This window comes from Homalodisca vitripennis, chromosome 1 (assembly GCF_021130785.1).
Source record: "Homalodisca vitripennis isolate AUS2020 chromosome 1, UT_GWSS_2.1, whole genome shotgun sequence".
Taxonomy (NCBI): Eukaryota; Metazoa; Arthropoda; class Insecta; order Hemiptera; family Cicadellidae; genus Homalodisca; species Homalodisca vitripennis.
The window spans coordinates 245,186,440-245,210,201 of NC_060207.1; the positions used below are offsets into that span (position 1 = coordinate 245,186,440).

Here is a 23,762-nt window from a genome sequence, read left to right on the forward strand (position 1 = left end):
AGATATTTTCAGTTTCCCGACTTAATATTTAGATCAAGTCCTCTATGATGCAACTGGCCAACCGCTATCTGATGCCGGGCACATAGTTTGTATTGTGAAGCAAGTGTCCAACTTTCGACACGACTATGAATGGAATAGCTGCACGAGTGCACGTCTGCCACACCAGCACACCTGGACTCGGCATGGCCGTGACATGCATGCCGACACAGTCCGGCCCCTTGGCATGTCAGTCAGCTGCTTCCATGTTCGTGCGGCTTATAAACTAGGCGAGCTCATCGACGTGCCAAATTTAAATAAAGCTACTTTGGTATTATCCGGTAGCCACTATTTTTAAGTTGGGTCTTTTGTATAAGAGGGCCACCAGTCTTGAAATTATGTTCTATAGCAATGGCATATTGTTTGAAGGGACTTATTCTGATTGTTAATGTTAGGGGCACTTAATTGAAACACGAAAAGCCTGTAGTAGGCAAGATTCACTATTGTTGCGTTATCTTATCTTATCAACCGGTGAGCGCCGAGCCGGGCGTTATCTGATATAGCCTACAGGTATTCAGTGGTCAGTCAGTCTCGTGTATCTACTTGTTCTAATTACGTCGCTGTTCTTGTTGTCCAGGGAAGTTAATAGCAAGGAAAAAACCGTTAGGTATTTACAAATCAAAAAAGTGTTGCATAGTGAACGGGTGTGTGCTGAAGGACACAATATGACACTTCAGTTGAGTGGCTGGCGATGCAGCTTAAGGCAATGCCGTAGTAGTGTTGGCCTGAGGAAAGGTACGGTGGTTGGAAAATTCAAAGATTCCATTGGATACATTTGTTTTATTTGTCTATTGCTGGTCACAGGAATACACAACTACAAAGTTTTGCAATAAAGAACTTAATATGTCATCCCACACAATAAGTGATTGGAAAGATTATTTACGTGAAGTGTAAGCTATCTGGCGGGACATGAACCTATTCTGGCCTCCACAAGAATAAACCCTTATATAGTTTGTAACATAATTATTTGTTTTTCTTTAAAATGTGTTCAAATTGTGTCCAATACATATAAACTGAGTGTACAATGTGTTTTTGTTGGTCCTGTACCCGTAGAAAATATTTCAAGACTGGTGGCCCTCTTCTACAAAAGGCCCGAGTTTTTCACACAGAGGACATACATACTGCATTATTAGAAAGAACAAACTTCATTTGAACGAAGAATCTTGAAGCATTGGAAAAAGTTCGATTTAATATCACTATTAAATGAATACAAATTTCAAAATATTAATTTTATTATTGCAAGGAAGTGAAGTTGCCTGATGAGGGAATCATCGATTCCGAAAGGCCTTGCAATAATAAAACTAACATCGGAACATTTGTATTTATTTACCAGTGATATTAAATTAGACTATTTGGCTTACTGAGAAAATTATCTGCCATTATGTCGAAATGGTTCCTTTTTCTGCGTCTGAAAAGGAAGCGATGTCGGCGAGAAGGATGGATCCTTGGAACCTTGGTCTATCACCATTTGTTATTGGGTTATATAAGTAGGTAAATACATACACTATATACCTGAGGGGTGTCCCACAATGCGCTACCTAAACCCGCACTGATGACCAGAGGTACTTTCGATTGGTAATTCCCCGACCTTAGATCACGTCCCAGATCGTCCAACGTGGTTACATTGGTAAAGCGCCATCTCGCAATTCTGGTGAAAAAAGAAAAACATCCCTCGAGATCCAAGCTCAGATCACATTACCGCTCGTAAAGGTTAGCTTTAGCTTTCGTACTACTTGTAACATATTTATGATAACCTAATCTAAACCACTTGTAACGCGTTATGATACGTAGTAGATAGGGACTGAGTAGATTTCTTCTCACCGACAACGTTTCCTTTTTGGTAGGCAGAAAAAATCGTCATAATGGCGGATAATTTTCACAGTAAGATAAATAAAGTCTGTTCTTCGTAATAATGTAGTTTTTAAGATCTCCGGTAAGAAAAACACTTTCAAAAATAGTGGCCTCCGAATAATACGAAAGTAACCTTGTAAATGTAGTTTAAATGACAAAACTACGGTTTCAACACTACAGTCTATGCAAACAGCGACAGCGTTCCTATTGAGGATCTGAAAGGACTAGATTAAAAGAGCGTTTCAATTTTTATTGCAAGATAAAAATTAAACCTGCTTTAATCAATTTTCATGGGGAAATCCTTTAAATGCTTTTTTAATCAACTCTTAAATATGAGCTGATCCCGATAGTTCAGAAAACGTTTTCAGGTTTAACATAATTCCGATAAGGTTCCAGTACACTACGCAGTATGATAACTATATTGTAGACAAACAGGTTGCGAAGTAAATAACGACCGCACTCATCTAAAAGACGTTCACTCTATCACGGAATTCGACGAAACTGAAATCCAGGGTCCCTAGGCAGTTGAGCCAGTTTTTTCATCAATTTGGAGTCAAAGTAGTGCAAATCAATTATTATGGTGATTTTTAAAACAATTATAATAACATCCGGACAAGCAACATTCTAATTTGTGACGTTTGCTTTACAATGTATAATTGTCGTTGCAATAAAACTGATTTGATTTGATTTCAAATGCGCATATTTGTGCTGACGACACCACGCACAGACAGCCGGCAGGAAGCGGCGCCTGTCAGAGCTCGAGGTTAGGTGCAGACCTGCAGACCGACAAAGCAAGTCCGAGAGAAGTTTTGATACTTATTTGAGAGGGAGGCTCCAAGGCCTTGACCACTACACACGGCCCTGCAAGTGTTTGTCGTTCCTGCTGAGTTTTTTACCGAGGTTAGGAGCAGACCTGCAGACCGGACAAGGCAAGTCGAAGAGAAGTTTTGATACTTATTTGAGAGGGAGGCTCCAAGGCCTTGACCACTACAAACGGCCCTGCGAGTGTTCGTCGTTCCTGCTGAGTTGTTTACCAAGGTTAGGTGCAGACCTGCAGACCGGACAAGGCAAGTCCAAGAGAAGTTTTGATACTTATTTGAGAGGGAGGCTCCAAGGCCTTGACCACTACAAACGGCCCTGCGAGTGTTCGTCGTTCCTGCTGAGTTGTTTACCAAGGTTAGGTGCAGACCTGCAGACCGGACAAGGCAAGTCCAAGAGAAGTTTTGATACTTATTTGAGAGGGAGGCTCCAAGGCCTTGACCACTACAAACGGCCCTGCGAGTGTTCGTCGTTCCTGCTGAGTTGTTTACCGAGGTTAGGTGCAGACCTGCAGACCGGACAAGGCAAGTCCAAGAGAAGTTTTGATACTTATTTGAGAGGGAGGCTCCAAGGCCTTGACCACTACAAACGGCCCTGCGATTGTTTGTGGTTCCTGCTGAGTTGTTTACCGAGGTTAGGTGCAGACCTGCAGACCTAACAAGGCAAGTCCAAGAGAAGTTTTGATACTTATTTGAGAGGGAGGCCCCAAGGCCTTGAGCACTACACACGGCCCTGCGATTGTTTGTGGTTCCTGCTGAGTTGTTTACTGTCTTGAAATAAATGCGCATATTTGTGCTGACGACACCACGCACAGACAGCCGGCAGGAAGCGGCGCCTGTCAGAGCTCGAGGTTAGGTGCAGACCTGCAGACCGGACAGGCAGCCCGCCAACTAACCAAGGTCGTCAATAAGAAGAACTGGTCACTTACCTACCGGTATACCGCCTTTGTGCCGTAGAATCTGACACTGCAATTATCTAATTAATTATTATTATCTGATTAACTGTTAAACAGACGTAGCTTTAGTATGCTAAATTTCCTGTTGCCACTTCCGTGATAAGATTACAATTCCCACGCCAAAATATAGAATAAAGTTTCTCCCGCTCTCCTTTATTATACAAAGACAATTATACTCTAAATTAATTTGAATATGCTATTTAAAATTTAGCATATCTCTACCTGTTTTCCCAAAATATGAATGAGAGGATAATTTACAAACTTAATAATGAAATCCGATTTGTGATATCTATCAAATTATTAACAATTTGATGCTCTAAAAACAACTCTGTTTCGTTTCACGAGAATACAGTAATTAAACCTCAGACTTATTTGTTCTTATAGAATATGTACAAATGATTTATTTTCAATGTCCAACTTGCATGTACCTGTATCCCACGTAGTTTTGGGATTATCGTGTACTATGCAAATTGAATGTAATTTTAATTTTAATCAAAAAACTATTGAGATTATTTGTGCCATGACAGTATCGAAGGAAGTGAAAATCAGTTGAATCCGTTTGGATGATACTCTTAAAACTAGAAATTTTAGTGACAATCAGTACCTTAAAGTAAATTATTAAAATAGTTTCAGTACTAGGTAAAGTTCTTATGTATTCTATGTACTGACAATTGACACGGCTGTCAGTATATCCAACTCTCAAAAATTATATCTAACGCTAAATTTAAATCTATCATAATGAATGAAATGAAATGAAATATTTCTTTATTTGAGGCGAAATAAGGGCCTCATGGCCCTTTCTTACATAATGACTGCTACGAAAATTATCTACTGAGTTCAATAGTAATAATTTATAAACTCAATGTATCAAACTACACAAATTAACCAGTAAAATTCAATTATCTTGTAAAGATTAACAGGCTATTTGTTTTTGTAATATTGTGTTCCAGTGATGCGTATCTGGGTTGGAAGGCCCTACGATAATGATTGCTACTTTGTACTTTTTTTATGTTATTCCGAAACTAGACACTTGATTAAAAGACAGAAAATACCAAAACAAAACTCAACTTTATCAATAAATGTCTCCAAAGTTTACGACTCAATAGAAGAGAGAGTGTTTCCTTCATACTGAATCTTTAAATATGAAAATAGCACAAGGATGAAACTGGGGCAGAACCATAATGACTGATGTGCTATGAAAACAGTTTTCTACCTGTATCGCTTGTCTTATCACCTAGTGATTACTTCACCTGCAATACGCAATAAGAAGATTATCTAAAACTGATATGCTTCAAAACCTCACTAACTATACAATATAGCTGTGTAAAACTAGAATGTATTTTAACGGCAAGTGTCACGACAGTTACTTGAAATGATTACCAAAAACATAATATTTTTATTGTCCTTATTACAAAAAAACAAATACAATTTGTCATCGATAATTTTACAATAACGTTTAATACTAATTTTAAAACTTGAATAAAACAAACACTACAATTCTATGTGTTCTTTCATTTTTATGTATTTATACCTCCTCCCAACCTGACGAAGAGGATAGATTCCAATCGTCGAAACGTTGTGTTATACCTTTCGTAACATATAACGATGGCAAATTTCCGAAATCCTGTTATCCTTTTAAACCTTCCATCGTCAATAACAAACTTTAAACAAAGAAACTATACAACATAGAAATAGTGCATCTGTCTCTCAGCGGAAGAGAGGAGTTCATAGTCCTAACTTGAACTAAGCGAAATTTCATTTCATTTCAATCTCCATTATCGGGAGTAGAATAAATAGTAAAATAAAGAAATGAACTATGAATAAGAGTGTAAACTATTCACACAATAACTTTTCTGTTGTATCTTGAAGTCTGGTTTGAATTAAAAAGTACAAGCCATTATACAACTAAACAATTATTATCAATTTAAATTATAATAAAACCGTAAATCCGTAAACAAAATCGGCAAAGAAGAGACGTATCAAAGCGAAGGTTTACGAACTGTTTTGAGTCGTTCAGAGAAGACTTACGTACAGTCCGAGTACATGATATTCTGCAAGCCAACAGAAAGTCAGCATTGATTTGGGTGTATTTTAGTTGGAATATAGATCGAAACCGTCCGACCAAAACCACCGAACTGCTCTCCTTCTTTATTTAAGGTTCTCACGCTACCTCGGAAAATCGAAGTTAAAATTTCCTTCATACTTTTAACCTTACTGTATTCAATTTTAAAACTGATTTCTTAAAAATCACTTAACATTTCGATTACTCTGTAGAATTACATTACTGGGAAGGTGAACTTGAACAACACGAACAAACACCCCACTAACTTGAAGAAACTTGTAATTTTGCCCAATATTGTGCACAATAGTGTTATGCGTACTGGAGCACACTGATTTATTAGTAACTAAAGTTATACTTTATAACAAAATCAAGTAGTAGGATTAGATTTGGCAGTGTTAGATAGTGTTTGAAATTTCACTTTAATAGCGGTGAAAATATTAATGTAATTAATATTGGGCAAATTTCAAAAAAATAATAAAGACAGTTACATAACAGAGAGGCATTCGACTAAAAACTTAATAGTTTACTTATATAATTTTTTTTACTTTTATAAAGTATGTGAGTCAGAATCCTTACACTTCAAAATCTATGCTACGATTGACATATATTCTATGTATCATTTATTTCTGAAAAATGCTGTGTACAACATTAATTTTTTCGCACAAAATTCTTTGTTATGTACGATCGAAGTTTTCCAATCCGTATGAAAATCGCCCATTTATAGCACATAAAATAACATTAAGGTTATTCACATGAGCATAAACATTTTTATATAAGAGTTCTGGAAAAAATCACATACAATCACGGGGGTCCCTCAACCAATATTTTACACAACACAACGTCTAGTGCCTAGCACAGAAGGTACAAGCCATGTTTTTGCACCATTCATGTGTTAGCTCCACGTACAACTCGAGGTCTGAGGAGGTCGTCTAGACCCCAGAACGTGCAGACGCCAGACACCAGACCGTGACCGTGCACGCTCTGACACACACTGAAATTGACCCAGCGTAACTCGATACAGGAACACCGAGATGTTCATTTTCTTCCATGATGAAACATTTTTACTGCTGGTCTTAAAACTGCCTAAGCACAAGATGGAATTCCATAGCCTCTTCTCCCTCTTCCAACACATATACAAAAACATCTTGGTTTTGCTTAAAAAAAATTGTGTTCATGAGATGTTGCTCAAAATAATGCATGTCAAAGGAAAAGACAAAAACCAACCGTGTCCAAAATCTTAGAGCAGCGAAGTAGAAGAATTGAGTTTGACTAAGGAAAAACACAATAAACCCTGCTCATTTATAGTCCAGAGTTTGTAGGCCAAGGAAAAACACAACGACGACAACTGTAGGCATAAAAGGAACCGGTCTAACACACACCCACTTATAAATATTCATAGAATAAAACCAGTTTCCGATTGCAGTTTTGAAATTATGCGTAGCCGTGTTACAAAAAAACGCATACGTCGATCTGAGCCAAAACATTCGTTGTCCGCTACTCGAGGTCAACTATTTGAAAGTGGTCGTGACCAATACCGGAGAGCAGTAAAGATCCACTTTGATGTTTACGTCTGCTACGTCAGTATCACCGCCTCAGTCTAGGCTAGATAACCCGGCCTGGAAACCGTAGCCGTAGCAGCTCTGTCGATCTGAGCCAGTAACGTTCGTTGTCCGATACTCGAGGTCAACTATTTGAAAGTGGTCGTGACCAATACCGGAGAGCAGTAAAGATCCACTTTGATGTTTACGTCTGCTACGTCAGTATCACCGCCTCAGTCTAGGCTAGATAACCCGACCTGGAAACCGTAGCCGTAGCAGCTCTGTCGATCTGAGCCAAAACGTTCGTTGTCCGCTACTCGAGGTCAACTATTTGAAAGTGGTCGTGACCAATACCGGAGAGCAGTAAAGATCCACTTTGATGTTTACGTCTGCTACGTCAGTATCACCGCCTCAGTCTAGGCTAGATAACCCGGCCTGGAGACCGTAGCCGTAGCAGCTCTGTCGATCTGAGCCAAAACGTTCGTTGTCCGCTACTCGAGGTCAACTATTTGAAAGTGGTCGTGACCAATACCGGAGAGCAGTAAAGATCCACTTTGATGTTTACGTCTGCTACGTCAGTATCACCGCCTCAGTCTAGGCTAGATAACCCGGCCTGGAGACCGTAGCCGTAGCAGCTCTGTCGATCTAACTATTTGAAAGTGGTCGTGACCAATACCGGAGAGCAGTAAAGATCCACTTTGATGTTTACGTCTGCTACGTCAGTATCACCGCCTCAGTCCTAGGCTAGATAACCCGGCCTGGAGACCGTAGCCGTAGCAGCTCTGTCGATCTAACTATTTGAAAGTGGTCGTGACCAATACCGGAGAGCAGTAAAGATCCACTTTGATGTTTACGTCTGCTACGTCAGTATCACCGCCTCAGTCTAGGCTAGATAACCCGGCCTGGAGACCGTAGCCGTAGCAGCTCTGTCGATCTAACTATTTGAAAGTGGTCGTGACCAATACCGGAGAGCAGTAAAGATCCACTTTGATGTTTACGTCTGCTACGTCAGTATCACCGCCTCAGTCTAGGCTAGATAACCCGGCCTGGAGACCGTAGCCGTAGCAGCTCTGTCGATCTGAGCCAGTAACGTTCGTTGTCCGCTACTCGAGGTCAACTATTTGAAAGTGGTCGTGACCAATACCGGAGAGCAGTAAAGATCCACTTTGATGTTTACGTCTGCTACGTCAGTATCACCGCCTCAGTCTAGGCTAGATAACCCGGCCTGGAGACCGTAGCCGTAGCAGCTCTGTCGATCTGAGCCAGTAACATTCGTTGTCCGCTACTCGAGGTCAACTATTTGAAAGTGGTCGTGACCAATACCGGAGAGCGGTAAAGATCCACTTTGATGTTTACGTCTGCTACGTCAGTATCACCGCCTCAGTCTAGGCTAGATAACCCGGCCTGGAGACCGTAGCCGTAGCAGCTCTGTCGATCTGAGCCAGTAACGTTCGTTGTCCGCTACTCGAGGTCAACTATTTGAAAGTGGTCGTGACCAATACCGGAGAGCAGTAAAGATCCACTTTGATGTTTACGTCTGCTACGTCAGTATCACCGCCTCAGTCTAGGCTAGATAACCCGGCCTGGAGACCGTAGCCGTAGCAGCTCTGTCGATCTGAGCCAAAACGTTCGTTGTCCGCTACTCGAGGTCAACTATTTGAAAGTGGTCGTGACCAATACCGGAGAGCAGTAAAGATCCACTTTGATGTTTACGTCTGCTACGTTAGTATCACCGCCTCAGTCTAGGCTAGATAACCCGACCTGGAGACCGTAGCCGTAGCAGCTCTGTCGATCTAACTATTTGAAAGTAGTCGTGACCAATACCGGAGAGCAGTAAAGATCCACTTTGATGTTTACGTCTGCTACGTCAGTATCACCGCCTCAGTCTAGGCTAGATAACCCGACCTGGAAACCGTAGCCGTAGCAGCTCTGTCGATCTAACTATTTGAAAGTGGTCGTGACCATTACCGGAGAGCAGTAAAGATCCACTTTGATGTTTACGTCTGCTACGTCAGTATCACCGCCTCAGTCTAGGCTAGATAACCCGACCTGGAAACCGTAGCCGTAGCAGCTCTGTCGATCTGAGCCAAAACATTCGTTGTCCGCTACTCGAGGTCAACTATTTGAAAGTGGTCGTGACCAATACCGGAGAGCAGTAAAGATCCACTTTGATGTTTACGTCTGCTACGTCAGTATCACCGCCTCAGTCTAGGCTAGATAACCCGGCCTGGAAACCGTAGCCGTAGCAGCTCTGTCGATCTGAGCCAGTAACGTTCGTTGTCCGCTACTCGAGGTCAACTATTTGAAAGTGGTCGTGACCAATACCGGAGAGCAGTAAAGATCCACTTTGATGTTTACGTCTGCTACGTCAGTATCACCGCCTCAGTCTAGGCTAGATAACCCGACCTGGAGACCGTAGCCGTAGCAGCTCTGTCGATCTAACTATTTGAAAGTGGTCGTGACCAATACCGGAGAGCAGTAAAGATCCACTTTGATGTTTACGTCTGCTACGTCAGTATCACCGCCTCAGTCTAGGCTAGATAACCCGGCCTGGAGACCGTAGCCGTAGCAGCTCTGTCGATCTAACTATTTGAAAGTGGTCGTGACCAATACCGGAGAGCAGTAAAGATCCACTTTGATGTTTACGTCTGCTACGTCAGTATAACCGCCTCAGTCTAGGCTAGATAACCCGGCCTGGTGACCGTAGCTATAAAACCTCTGCCGATAACAAATCTACCCACTGACTAAGTAACACAGTAAGTAATGTGCACAATCAAGCAAACACAATTAAGACTATATAGTTCCGGACCTATTTTGCAAAATGATCATCAACATTAAGGAACTTTCTAAATAAATGTATATTGACAAGTTTTGAAATATACATAAATAATATATCTTTCTCTCTACACTGCTTACACAATTATAATTGCTAACACAATATTTGTACGTGATGTATACCGGAGGATTCTGATGTTATCGGCTGCGCATAACCCCAAGGACTATATCTCAAAAAATAATATTAAAAACGCCTGATTAATATATTTAAACTGAGGTTTTTAAGCACATCCCATGAACCAGTTAACCAAAAATTAGGGAATTTTCTTGAATAAATGCGGTTCCGTGGAGACCACTGCATGGCTGGTAGTGTTTTTGCCAGTAACGGTCTTATTTGACTTTGACAATTTCGATTTAAAACTACAGTCAATCATCTTACATCCAGTTCTACGAAATACACGTTACACATACTGAAGATACATGTACATTACAATAGTACAACTACATAGAGGGTTCACTATGATGAGATTGTTCATAAGGTAGTTCTGTTCTGAAATTCTAGAAATAACTTATATATATAGAAAAATCACCCCCATTTTTCTTATGAAATAAGATTGTGTGGGGTGTTCGAAATTAAGATTTAATTCCATGAGAACAATTTCGAATATGCGTTATAAAGAGTTTCCTTTCAAGTTTTGAATAGTAAGTTTTATCTGCCTCAAAATTCGCCGAGTCCTGCAAATCGACTATGGACAGTGATGTCATAACACGGGGATAACTTAAAAGTATACAAACACCAAAGATCGTATTGTCCAATCTTGTGATGAACTCAGGATTGTCATTACAATATTATCATTTGTTTACAACTGAACCAAAAGTCTCCAAATTTACTTTAAACCCCCAGCTACACTTTGGTAAATAAGCATTTCCTCACAACACGGGTTGAGACCTAATTTAGAGATGCCTGTGACTAAAACACATTCAAACGTGACACACATGTTTGTGAATCAATGACAACTTAAGTGTCCGTACACAACACACACTTACTGACATCATTGACATCTTAACTAGTTAGGGGAAGAGGCCATAAGGGCGGACCAAACAAGGGGGCTCAGCCCTTTGCTTACGTTAGTGGACAGAGCTGACACTGACTGTGTCACATGTGTCACAAACAATCCGGTCACACTGATATCCCGGAACTGTTACAACGACCGCGCTTCATCTGGTCAGACTAAACAAAGTAATCTTGAGATCTTCCGCATCGAAGCCCTGCTCTGCTCTGTACAATCTTAATCTGGAATATACAAACCTTCCATATACGGGTGTCCCACGAAGAGGTTTAAACGTTTAATTTATATTACTTGCCCATTAATGCACTGAACATTTTCAAACTCTACACAATTCATTAAATACGTTTCAAAAATATTCTGTGAAAATTTCAGCACTCTAGCAATTGTTGAAACAAAATGGTGGCATTTTGAAAAACTATACTTTAAAATCAGTATTTTTTTGTTTTGTAAAATATTAATTGTCATATTCTAGAGAAATAAAGCATTTCAATCTGAAAATTAGAACATAGCCTATTTAAAAACCTACAATTACTGTCCACAATTATTCGAACTGTAATCCATCAACAGCGACACACTGATAACAGGAGAGTGAAATTTTGTTCCCGTATCGAAACTATTGTCACAGAGTAAATTACTCTGTGCTATTGTGATTGGGTGATAAATGCGTAGATGTTCCAACTCAACTCAATTCATTTATTGTCAAAAAATATAAAGTGCATGGACAATCGTCAAAATACATGTATATATGATGTAGTATATAAAAGTAATCAATACAGAGTTACCCATAAACCAAAAATTTATTAGGTTTGAAATTACATTGAAGGATCAATGTAATTTCAAACCTAATAAATTTTAAGTTAATGCGTTTATAGTTTTAATCGTAACTGAACCAAACCGTCTTGAACTTAATTACTGTATTCTTTGTTGAAGAATCAATGATATTCTTTGTATCACTGAACGATGGTAAACGTCTGGAAAAATCCTATTTCCTTCACAATTACTGTATGTTTTATGTTAAGACCATAAACTTTTTAAAATCATGCGACAATGCATGTTTAATTTAAAAGTACCATGTTTTAACCTTTAAAAAAATCTAGAATAACTGTATCTAGTCAATAAACATAATGTATCCTATGGGATAAGCAAGTCATAGGCAACATGAACGATTAGCTAAGACGCCAAACCATATGAAACAATGTTGTGCAAACTACAACATCCATGTTTCTACAGTGAACACGATGTCTTATAACAGTGTAAAACATCGATGTCTTATAACAGGGTAAAACTCAAAGACAGACATCGCTGTAATCGCCTCCGAAAATTAATAGCAACACGAGCTTTGTCATTATCATTTACATTAACTAATGATCAACCTGTTCGCTGATACAGAAAACTTCAGCTTTTGTGTGTGTTGTTAAAGTGTAAATTATCTGCAGTAACTAATTAATAGGCACATAAAGTTAATTTTGCACTGAAGAAAGAAAACTAAGTTAGATTACTTATCGAACATTGCCCACTAAGGAATTTTTCACAATTATCTATGGCAACAGCGCACGGCGATAACCCTGCATGCTGATAATGTATAATTAGATATCCCAGTTTTATGTATTAGTTTCTACTGTATGTTTGTTTGCCCACTTGTACTACGTGAATTGCTTCACTTGTGGAGGCAGACGAGTCTTTGTACCGATATGTTGAAACATTATTGAATTTCCTGATAAAGTTCAATGTTTGTATAGACATTGTCCTTTAGGACTACAACATAAAAACGGTAATTCCTGTGTGCCTACAAACGAAACTCACCTACCTCAGTCACAAACAGGTGGGTAGGTTGTGTGAGTACCCAGTAGATAAATGTTTCCCACCGTTTAGTACATACAACACGTTCCTGTACGTACCCTGGGTATATCTGAGGCGGCTGGTACAGTTCTTACGCCTAAGACCTGGTACCACCTCTGATTATATTTATATTTCTATGAAATTGAACGAAAACAGTACAAAAGTTCCTCAGAACAGGTTAAAGTTTTCCCTTTATTTAGCACGTAACTCCACGTGGTTTATTTGTCTGGAACCATACTAACAGTATTGAAGCATGCCAAAAAAACTATAATGTTGACCAGTTACGTAATATTTTACAAGCATTATTTTGACTTGAAACACAATAGAAAAGTTCCTCAGAACAGGTTAAAGTTTTTTCTTTATTTAGCACGTAACTCCACGTGGTTTATTTGTCTGGAACCATACTAACAGTATTGAAGCATGCCAAAAAAACTATAATGTTGACCAGTTACGTAACATTTTACAAGCATTATTTTGACTTGAAACACAATAGAAAAGTTCCTCAGAACAGGTTAAAGTTTTCCCTTTATTTAGCACGTAACTCCACGTGGTTTATTTGTCTGGAACCATACTAACAGTATTGAAGCATGCCAAAAAAACTATAATGTTGACCAGTTACGTAATATTTTACAAGCATTATTTTGACTTGAAACACAATAGAAAAGTTCCTCAGAACAGGTTAAAGTTTTCCCTTTATTTAGCACGTAACTCCACGTGGTTTATTTGTCTGGAACCATACTAACAGTATTGAAGCATGCCAAAACAACTATAATGTTGACCAGTTACGTAATATTTTACAAGCATTATTTTGACTTGAAACACAATAGAAAAGTTCCTCAGAACAGGTATAAGTTTTTTCTCTATTTAGCACGTACTCCACGTGGTTTATTGTCTGGAACCATTCTAACAGTATTGAAGAATGAAAAAAACTATAATGTTGACCAGTTACGTAATATTTTACAAGCATTATTTTGACTTGAAACACAATAGAAAAGTTCCTCAGAACAGGTTAAAGTTTTTTCTCTATTTAGCACGTAACTCCACGTGGTTTATTGTCTGGAACCATTACTAACAGTATTGAAGAATGCCAAAAAAACTATAATGTTGACCAGTTACGTAATATTTTACAAGCATTATTTGACTTGAAACACGGAACAAAGGTTCCTCAGCAACAGGTTAAAGTTTTTTCTCTATTTAGCACGTACTCCACGTGGTTTATTGTCTGGAACCATACTAACAGTATTGAAGAATGAAAAAAACTACAATGTTGACCAGTTACGTAATATTTTATTGGCATGGTTCTGACTTGGAACTCAGTACAAAGGTTCCTCAGAACAGGTAAAAGTTTTTCTCTATTTAGCACGTACTCCACGTGGTTTATTGTCTGGAACCATTATAACAGTATTGAAGAATGAAAAAAACTACAATGTTGACCAGTTACGTAATATTTTACAAGCATTATTTTGACTTGAAAACACGGTGCAAAGGTTCCTCAGAACAGGTTAAAGTTTTTTCTCTATTTAGCACGTACTCCACGTGGTTTATTGTCTGGAACCATACTAACAGTATTGAAGAAATGAAAAACTACAATGTTGACCAGTTTACGTAATATTTTATTGGCACGGTTCTGACTTGGAACTCAGTACAAAAAGTTCCATGGTTCTGACTTGGAACTCAGTACAAAAAGTTCCTTCCAACAGCTTGGAGTTTTCCTCACACGAAATTAATTCAATGTCGTTTAAAACATAAATATACTAATACAAAATTAGAATTTTTCCTTTGTAAAATACGTTTGACATTAACACGACTTATTTCATTAGGATCAATTTCTCCTCGGGTTGCAGAATTATCCAGCCGTTTATAGAATAGCTCGGCGACGGTTTATAGAATAAATGCGCCACCAGCAGGAATGCCCGGGTCCGACAGCGCTTTGCCGATCGCGATATAATGAAGGTCACGATGGTGTAGAGTGTAGCCAACTTCTGGCCTGCAGCAATATAAACCAAACCCCCGACACACCGAGAGCGAGCACTGCCCACGACAACAGCGGCGTTACAATCCGTCACCGGCGTGTTTGTGCACAACATGTGCGCAGTTACGTTCATCTTAACGCGTTCTAATTTGGCGCACATACGGCCCGTAACGTTAGCCACGTTCCTAGTGAATCGCACCATTTAATGCACCAAAGTGAATTCACTAAATTAATCGGACGCTCAGAAACAACAATTACAGTCTACACGTCATTTAACTTGGACTTTCATACCGCGTCTTCTGCAACGAACGTAGTAGTCCACGTTCAATAAGGTGCTTCTGTGCGCTTTTCGCTGTATTTACAAGCGTCCACTGTCACGAGGTATACGAAGAGTGACAAAAGATTGAAAGTTTACAGTTCCCATATTGTTATAACTCAACAGCCTTAGACAAGAGGCATGTTTACTTCGAAATGTTTATTTTAAAACGCGTTCACGACAACGTGTACCCCCCCATCGGGAACACGCGATCTTTCACAACATCCGTCGTGTACCCGATCGGGTACACATGAGCTTTTGTAAAACGCGTCGTGCGCCCCATCGGGTACACGTTGCTATGCATTCCATTATATTGATTTTATTGTTTGCATGTCTTGGTGGGAAAACAGTTTTCGGACATTTGCCATTTGTTATACATTATAATAGGTGTAACACAACGTTTCGAGGATTGGAATCTATCCTCTTCGTCAGGCGGGGGAGCTATTCAAACATACCCAAGTTTGAACCCGTTTCTTTCCCTTCTTTACTTCTTTCTGTTCGTTACTTTTCTATGTATACATCCCCAACCTGATGAAGAGAATAGATTCCAATCCTCGAAACGTTGTGTTATACCTTTTATAACCTATAACGATGGCAAATGTCCGAAATCCTGTTATCCTTTCAAACCTTCCAACGTCAATAACAAACTTTAAACAAATAAAGTCTTGGTGGTTTATTAAATTTGATACCGCGCTTAAATACTTACCTCAGACTATTGTGTACCCCGTCGGGCGCACAATTGTTTAATTTTAAGGTAAATTGATTTTTTAGGCACCACTTGGGGTATACGTAAAAACATTGAAAAACAATTTAAAATCAATTTGTTATTTAAAAAGCGAAGCCTACTTACATTGCTCGTTGTGCTTAAACGTTTCACGAAAAAAAACGATTACGGTTTTTTGCCATTATTATAAAAAATTCGACGGCAACCAAAAAAAGTCCGGAAATAAGCGGTCGTCGTGAATGTGTTAAATGTTGGACGATTGGACCAAGAGTGCGTACCAACACGGACTGCACAGAACCGACAGATGATGGCAATCCATTAACATAGTAGGAGAGAGAGCATATGACGTGGAGTATTATACGTCAATACGTCAGACCACACACCCTACATTAGATACAAGCAGTTAGAGTACGATGGCTTAATATACGGTATCAACGAAACAGCGTTATCAAAATAGTTGACTCACATTATCTTCAGTTTGTGAGCAATCTAACCAACCACAGCTACGAATTGCAATGTTTTCTATTCGAGTTATGTCTAATATATGCATAACCATTGTTGTGTCTATGTATGCATTGCATTGTATCCATTGTTTCCTCTCTTATTATGACTTAGGTAAGGGGTCAATCGGGTGATATTCCTATTTGTTATAATAATATAACTAATATCTCAGTCGATCTGAAAAGCTAAAAAGTAAATGTTAAGTCTGTTACTATCAAAGTATATTATAGACTAGTGTTTTGAAACTTATATAAAACATTAAGATTTGTGGAATAAGGATTGATGATAATGAGAAGGAGAAAGTACAGAGACCAAGGCGTTCTGCTCGTCAAACACTTGACTACTCGAAACATTCTCAACTCAAGCCTAGAAACCAAAACGTTCTGAATAACATGTTTGTGTTCACGCCCGTTGAATGCCCACGACAAACAATGAGTCAGTTTAATCATTCCAGGCCCGTACTCAGACCGGTTTTTCGGACAATTTTAGCGGTTCCCCGGGCGCGGTGGCGGGACATTTCGGGGCCCAGCCGAATATATGTACACGGGCCTTACAAACCTAAGCGTGTGCACAAATACCTTCATTGAGACAACACAATTTCAGAGACAGATGTTCCGACTGTTCCGAGACACTTCAAAAAGGTGTAAACTCAGCAAAAAAGTTACAGTGTCCGTTGGTGTCCAGTGTTGGACTTAACGACTAGTCGACTACCTGACTATTCGACTAGTACCTAAAGTAGTCGACTAGTCGGTTGATCTGACTGGTAGTAGTTGAACCACTAGTTGTAATATGAGTTATATTGTGTTTTCAACGTACTGTAGCGTTTTGCTAGAGCTTATACGTGAAACATTGCCGAATAGTAATTTTAGTCGACTGATTTATACATTAAAGTAAAGATGTACAACTTGTTCATTTGCTGGTAACGAAAACCCTCAGATATCACAACAGTAGACTGTACATTAATCGACTGGTTTAATCCAGTATAAATTAGTTTTTCTACCCACCAAAGTTTATCTCCATCATAATTAAAAGTATAAATTAGGTATTTTGAAGAAAATGCTCAAGTTTTTAACACGGTACTTGTCAATATTAAATTACAAAATTCCTTTTTACATACTTTACAGCAGACTACATCATTGGTTTGAATTGTATTATTTTTATTTCGTATTAGAATGTAAAAGCAATATTTCATTAACACTTTTAGGGACAGTTTACTCCTTCTATGATTTGCTACTTGTTCGGAAATCAAAAAAGTCGTTTAGAAGGGACTAACGTTGCTAGTAAAAATGTGTACATTTTGCAAGTAATAGATATTTTAATAATTTCTTTTAATGTCTCACAGTAAGGGAGAGGGGTTTTTTACCTACCAGCTAAAGGTAGTTGTCCAAATAGTGTTGGACTATAAGAGCAATTACGGCTGACGACTAGAATTAGACTTATTTTCATGCCAAGACAAGAAAAACTAGTCGACTAGTTTTCACGACTAAGTCGGTGATTGAATGTAGTCGACTAGTCACTAGTCGGTGATTGAATGTAGTCGACTAGTCACTAGTCGGTGATTGAATGTAGTCGACTAGTCACTAGTCGGTGATTGAATGTAGTCGACTAGTCACTAGTAGGTGATTGAATGTAGTCGACTAGTCACTAGTGGGTGATTGAATGTAGTCGACTAGTCACTAGTAGGTGATTGAATGTAGTCGACTAGTCACTAGTCGGCTGTAAAAATTAGTCAATAGTCCCATCACTACTGGTGTCCAAGTTTACTGTAAACATTCCATTTGTCAAAACAACACACGGTCGTCAACTAATGAGCGCCACGGGCTTCCGTAATTAAGTGGGAAATGATATGTCGGAGAAAACAAGTCCATCGCCTTCGCAACTATCGAATTACACATGAGGACTTCAACAATGTATGACGTAGCTTCTGTTACACGGTTGTACTCCGTAGCACTAGTGGAACTGTTTTAGAAGATGACAAGGAAAACTAACTCTCAAATAAGTCCGAGAAAATCTATTAGTTAATAAAATAAATTATTAATAGGCAAACTCAAATAGTAATATTAAGTATTATATTTTTGTTTGCCAGTGCTTTCATTGGATTTACAACTAATAATTATTCATTTCGATTGTGAAAAAGTTAAATAGAAGTCGTAAAGCTATTTTATTAAAAATTTTCGAAGGTAATTAATATTGTAAATAATACTAAAAACAGTATAGAAAGGTTTTCATGGTTAGTTATTATTCGGAATGAGCAAAACTAGTCTTTTTGGACTTAATGTTAAACAATCATTGCTATACGTGTTCTGGTATAAGACATATCACTACAAGGCTGGGTTGTGGCAAAAACTGATTTTATCGCACTTAATCCTGAGATATTAAACTTCGCATGATTACAGAAGGTTAGTTTCTTCTAACCACACTAGTATTAACACTATCAATTGAGATATCTTTATGTTATTAATATATAATAAAGCCAAACGTTCCGGCGTGCAATGATATGTGTTGTACTATAGCGCAATTTTCTACCTATAAACATGCTACTCCGGTAGTGAATAAAACTAGTTAATGTATTCAATTATTTAAATAACAACACCCTTTTACTATCTTTCCCTTCTTTGTCGGGTGATTGAGATAAAAGGCCATTAGAAATATCTAACAATCGCAGTATGTGCATTAATTACATGACAGCGACTGGAAACCTGTTTTACTCTGAACGACATTCCAGTAGTAGAATCTGAATATGAGCCAGCTACAAAAATACTTACAAATATGTAAGCCGGTGTTGATGCTCTGATATCACCGTCATCCCTAACATTGGCCGCAATGAAGTATTTGCTAATGTTTACTCAGATGTTCGAATTACTTATGTCGCAGTGTTGGGGTTACGTCATTTTGCAAATATAGTGTTACGCTTCTTCATTATTATATAACTGAGCTAGCGACAGTGAATTTTAATTTATCTAACAAAATAAACAAGGTCGGACAGTTACTACATTGACACATTACTTTCATAATACACGGGAGTATCGTTTAAAGTTAAAAGTACTAGAGTTATGCAACATCATTTTAAAGGGCAATGTCGGAAGAAACGTTACAAGTCGATCGATGGCCCAGCCAACCAAGGCGTATTATCTGTGTTGTCGCTACTTTGTCTTGTACAGATTTTGGTTTGCTAAAATTACACGTGATATTTTATTTATTTATATGTAATTAATACATTACTGTTTATGTTAAGTTATACAACTTGTCAGCAGAGTCCAATACACAATGTAAAAAGTTATACAACCTAAATAAGTTGTTATATATTTACGTTATTATATTTGTTGTCTCTATTTAAAAGTCTATGGCACTGGATGGGCTTAAAATAACAATTACAATAGTGGCTAGTAAAGATAATTACCGCTACCAAAAAAAAGACTGAGAGCGTCAACAATATAACTAACAATAAATAGATGTATGCAAAACAATAACAATAACTCAACAAGAACAACGACAGTGAGGACATAACAGAAACATTATAATAAATTAAATAAATATTAACGGAAATAGATTGCAAATATACGAACATTTCTATAAATTTTAAGAATAGTAATAACAATATGTTTCATTCCTTTTTAGACGAGTCTGTATCATTGAAATCCGCTATCTTGGCAAACAGACCCAATACTTTGCCACTGCAGTAATTATTACTTGATTGTTTGAGTGTGAATTTGTTGTTAGTGAAAGTGTGTTAACCCTTCTTATCAGCAGTTGTATCAAAAGGCATTTTTATAATACGTACAGTTAGTTCCCGTCCTGTCCCCGTCGCGTGCTCATCGTCCATGTCCACCAATATGTCGGTAGTACGCAGTGTATATTTCTGTGTAAGTAAAGTGTTTAAGTGCAGTGTTTCGTATATAAAATCAACCTCTAGGATAGGAGAAATGGTTCGAAGTGAGCAGCAGAAGGAGTCATCTATTACAGGAAGACCCTACCTCACTGCTAGACAGACGTGTAGGAGATTAATGGTCACGACTCTTAGACCACGTCTCATTAACCCTTTGGTTCTTAGTGTTTTGTTCTTAAGAGTGCAAAAGTCCAGATATGTTTTTATAGCCTACTTTGGTAACCGATATTTACGTTTACAGCCGGCTGCTTTTATTAGTTAAAATTAGTAGTCCACTTTTACTGTAGCACTACAGTGAGACAACATACATTCAGAGTGGATCCAAGTTCTTCTTTGAAGCTTTAAAATTATTACTACTAATTTACATGAATCAATCATAGATCAAACCATAGTTCATTGACCTTTCAATACCAAGACTTCTGAAAACAAATCTATTTTAGACTTGTAAAACTCGTCAAGTTCAAAACGTTCCGTGTTGAAATGGCTTAAACTAAGTCCTTAAAGTGAACCGGAGTGACCTTTCAGGCAACCTTCTTATCAGTCACGCAATGTGCCTTGCCACCAGCTACAAACCGCACTCATCTCTCAATCTCACAGGCACTGGTATACAATATTGTGCACTACGGCACTAGATTTGTGTCATCGGCGTAATCGATTTGCACACAATAAAGAAATTAGATAGTCTGTAGACACTCAGTACAGTTTATCCCTGAGAGTGTGCAATGGTAAATAAATAGGAGATTAAACATAAATGTCCGCTTCCCAAGACCTTCCTAATCCTAATATCCTATTACGTTCTAAATACTCTCCCAAACGACAACTTTTGAACAAATAAACAGCTCATCTAATATGTATGAGACATGTGTAACCGAAAAAGAAATATGGATCGTTTTATTATGAAAATAAGACAGACGCCGCGGAATAATGAATAAAGCAAATCCTTGTTTAATAAATTCACTTAAAGTTGTTGTCGAGATGCAGTCAGAAGCTTACTTACACCAACCGACCATAAGGTTGTTATATCCTCCAGCTAGGAACAATATAAGTAATACCTCTTTGAAATCTAAAACGCATCGTCCTATTTTCTTCCGCATTTAAAAGTTTTGTTCTAAAAATAATTATATGGTCTCATTTAGTATCGAATCCACTAATGAACCAAGCCATATGTTGGTCATTGTATAAATTCGCCCATTCACATAAAGTGCTGAACAACAATAGTCCCAGGACCAAACCTTGTGGGACTCCTCGCGCATTTAAAGCATTGGCAACGACACATTTTAATCGAGTGAATAGGAACAGTCAGCGATGTATTATTTTACAATAACAACCACTTCATCTTATTGCGTGAAGTTTGTATGTTGCTTATTCACATATTGAGTAACCAATCACAGAATATTGTGACACACACATCATCACTGTCACACCACAGATCACTTATTGCCTGTGACGACACAATGTGTCTGAATGGCGAAGTTTCAAGTAAGACATGTACAATAGTGTGTAGTTAATTACTATATAAAGCCATTGATTTTCGAAAAAAAACTATTTGTGTTCTAATAATATAAACACGGAATTAATTACGATCAACTTTATAATACTAATAAAACATAATTAAAAGTGTTAAGCCGACGTGTTACGGTAGAACAGTTGATGTTAAATGGGTTTGTAGTTTTGAACTGTTTAAAACACTTTTTGGTCACAATCATATAAGATGCCACATCAAAAGGGAATTAAAACTGAAAAAATACATCATTGTCTGACAAATTGTAGCCATTTCAAGTAGTAATAGGGGTATCTTATAATCTAATCCATAGAGGTATTTTTACTTTATGTCTGTTAATATTGACTGGTTGAAAATATCGTTTTCTTAAGTTGTAAATTATGGCTATAAAATGTAATTCCTTAGAGTAATAATTCATATATATATTTTAAAAATCACATCCTCATCTTCAACCGTTGTTTGCAGGTTCAGGTTATAAACTTGCCCAAATTTGCCACTTTAAATATCCAAATCCTTCGTTGAAGATATAGTAAAGAACTGTAACTCTAAAATTAAAAAGATAACCCAAACAAAAACCAACCGCACTACCTTAACGGTTGGTATAATTTATACAGTTTTTCCGGTTTTTATCCGGAATTTTGACTACTTACTTACACGTAACTGCAAATCGAATCTCTCCAATTGTCTACTGAATAACCACAATCGTATTCAGGGATCTAAAACGATCATAAGTTGCTCGAATTGAGGTTCACCGCTCATTTTACCAAGTTCAAACTCGTCAATTTAAATATTAAAGAATTCTTACATCGTTTCATATGATTAGAGTACACTCATCCATAATGTAAAACGACACGTAAAGATAAAGGCAAGAATAGTGTAAGATAAATGTTAGAATAGCAATTTCATGATCGTCTCTTGAATAATTTCTCCCCAAAACAAGGGTACCACTTGGGCCTGTACTAGACGTTTTATGATGGCGTTCAAAAATAAATTTCGATAATGTGAAACTAATTGTCAGCGGCTTCTTGGACCGCTGCCTCACAACATGTGGCTTGAGGTAAGTCGCGAGATTGGGCCATTATGTGTCGCGTCGTCGCAACAGCTGTCAAGGGCACACGCAACACAACACAACAATACAACACAACCCAACACAAATCACTCCTAGCAACTCGGGTCAACAATTGTAAGCGACTCTTGGCAATAACCGAAACTACAAATAAATACTTTTTATTACTGTCGAAATTATTGTTTTTATCTCCTCGAAATCGTCTTACGTAACCATTTTATTTACTTATCTTTCCCAGGACTCTTCCACAGCACAAATGTTTTCGTAAAACCCTTATATTGGAAATTAGTGTTAAAAGGATTTAAAAGAATTATTATGACAGAAAATTAGTTTTTAAGCAATTCCTACATAAATTGTATACAGAGACAATGTTTCGAAAAATAGTAAATCAGTTTGTAACATCCAAAATTTGAACCTTATTTTTGTATCTAAAGATCCACATTCCTGTACATTCAAGTGTACAACAGTCACGATAAAAATGCAGTTAAACGTTTTAACGTATGGTTACTTTATATATTAATTTGGTTGTTTAAGGTTCGATGACACGATGAAATTAATTTTTTTATTAGTACAGTAATGTATTTAATAACATTTGAAACGATCGGTATTTGTAATTACAGAAAAACCCGTTATCGATTTCGAAGTAAATCACTTTGTTTTGAAATTTTATTTCTTAGAATTAAGATAAAAAGAATGTTTTGGGTACCTATTTAAAATTACTAAGAAGAAGCCCACAAGATAAGAGCATTCAATAATTTTAGATAATGTGGAGGGACAGATTAGAAGTATAGTTCCAAAAAGTAAGAAGATAAAATAACAATTTGACGTGAAATGTGTTTATAACGGAGCTG

At 37.7% G+C, this 23,762-nt stretch overlaps 1 protein-coding gene across 4 annotated transcripts in view; it reads right to left on the reverse strand.

Moving 5' to 3' along the window:
• LOC124353230 (cytosolic purine 5'-nucleotidase) overlaps nt 1–23,762 on the reverse strand; it is a 131,162-nt gene that overhangs the window by 56,507 nt on the left and 50,893 nt on the right. The window contains exon 1 of one of the 4 annotated variants that reach the window (XM_046803141.1): nt 19,224–19,279. The exons of the other annotated variants lie outside the window; for them this stretch is intronic. Coding sequence (XP_046659097.1) covers nt 19,224–19,273 — 50 coding nt within the window. The 5' untranslated portion in view covers nt 19,274–19,279. Of the gene's footprint in view, nt 1–19,223; nt 19,280–23,762 lie in introns of those variants that run through there. 4 annotated transcript variants of the gene reach the window in all.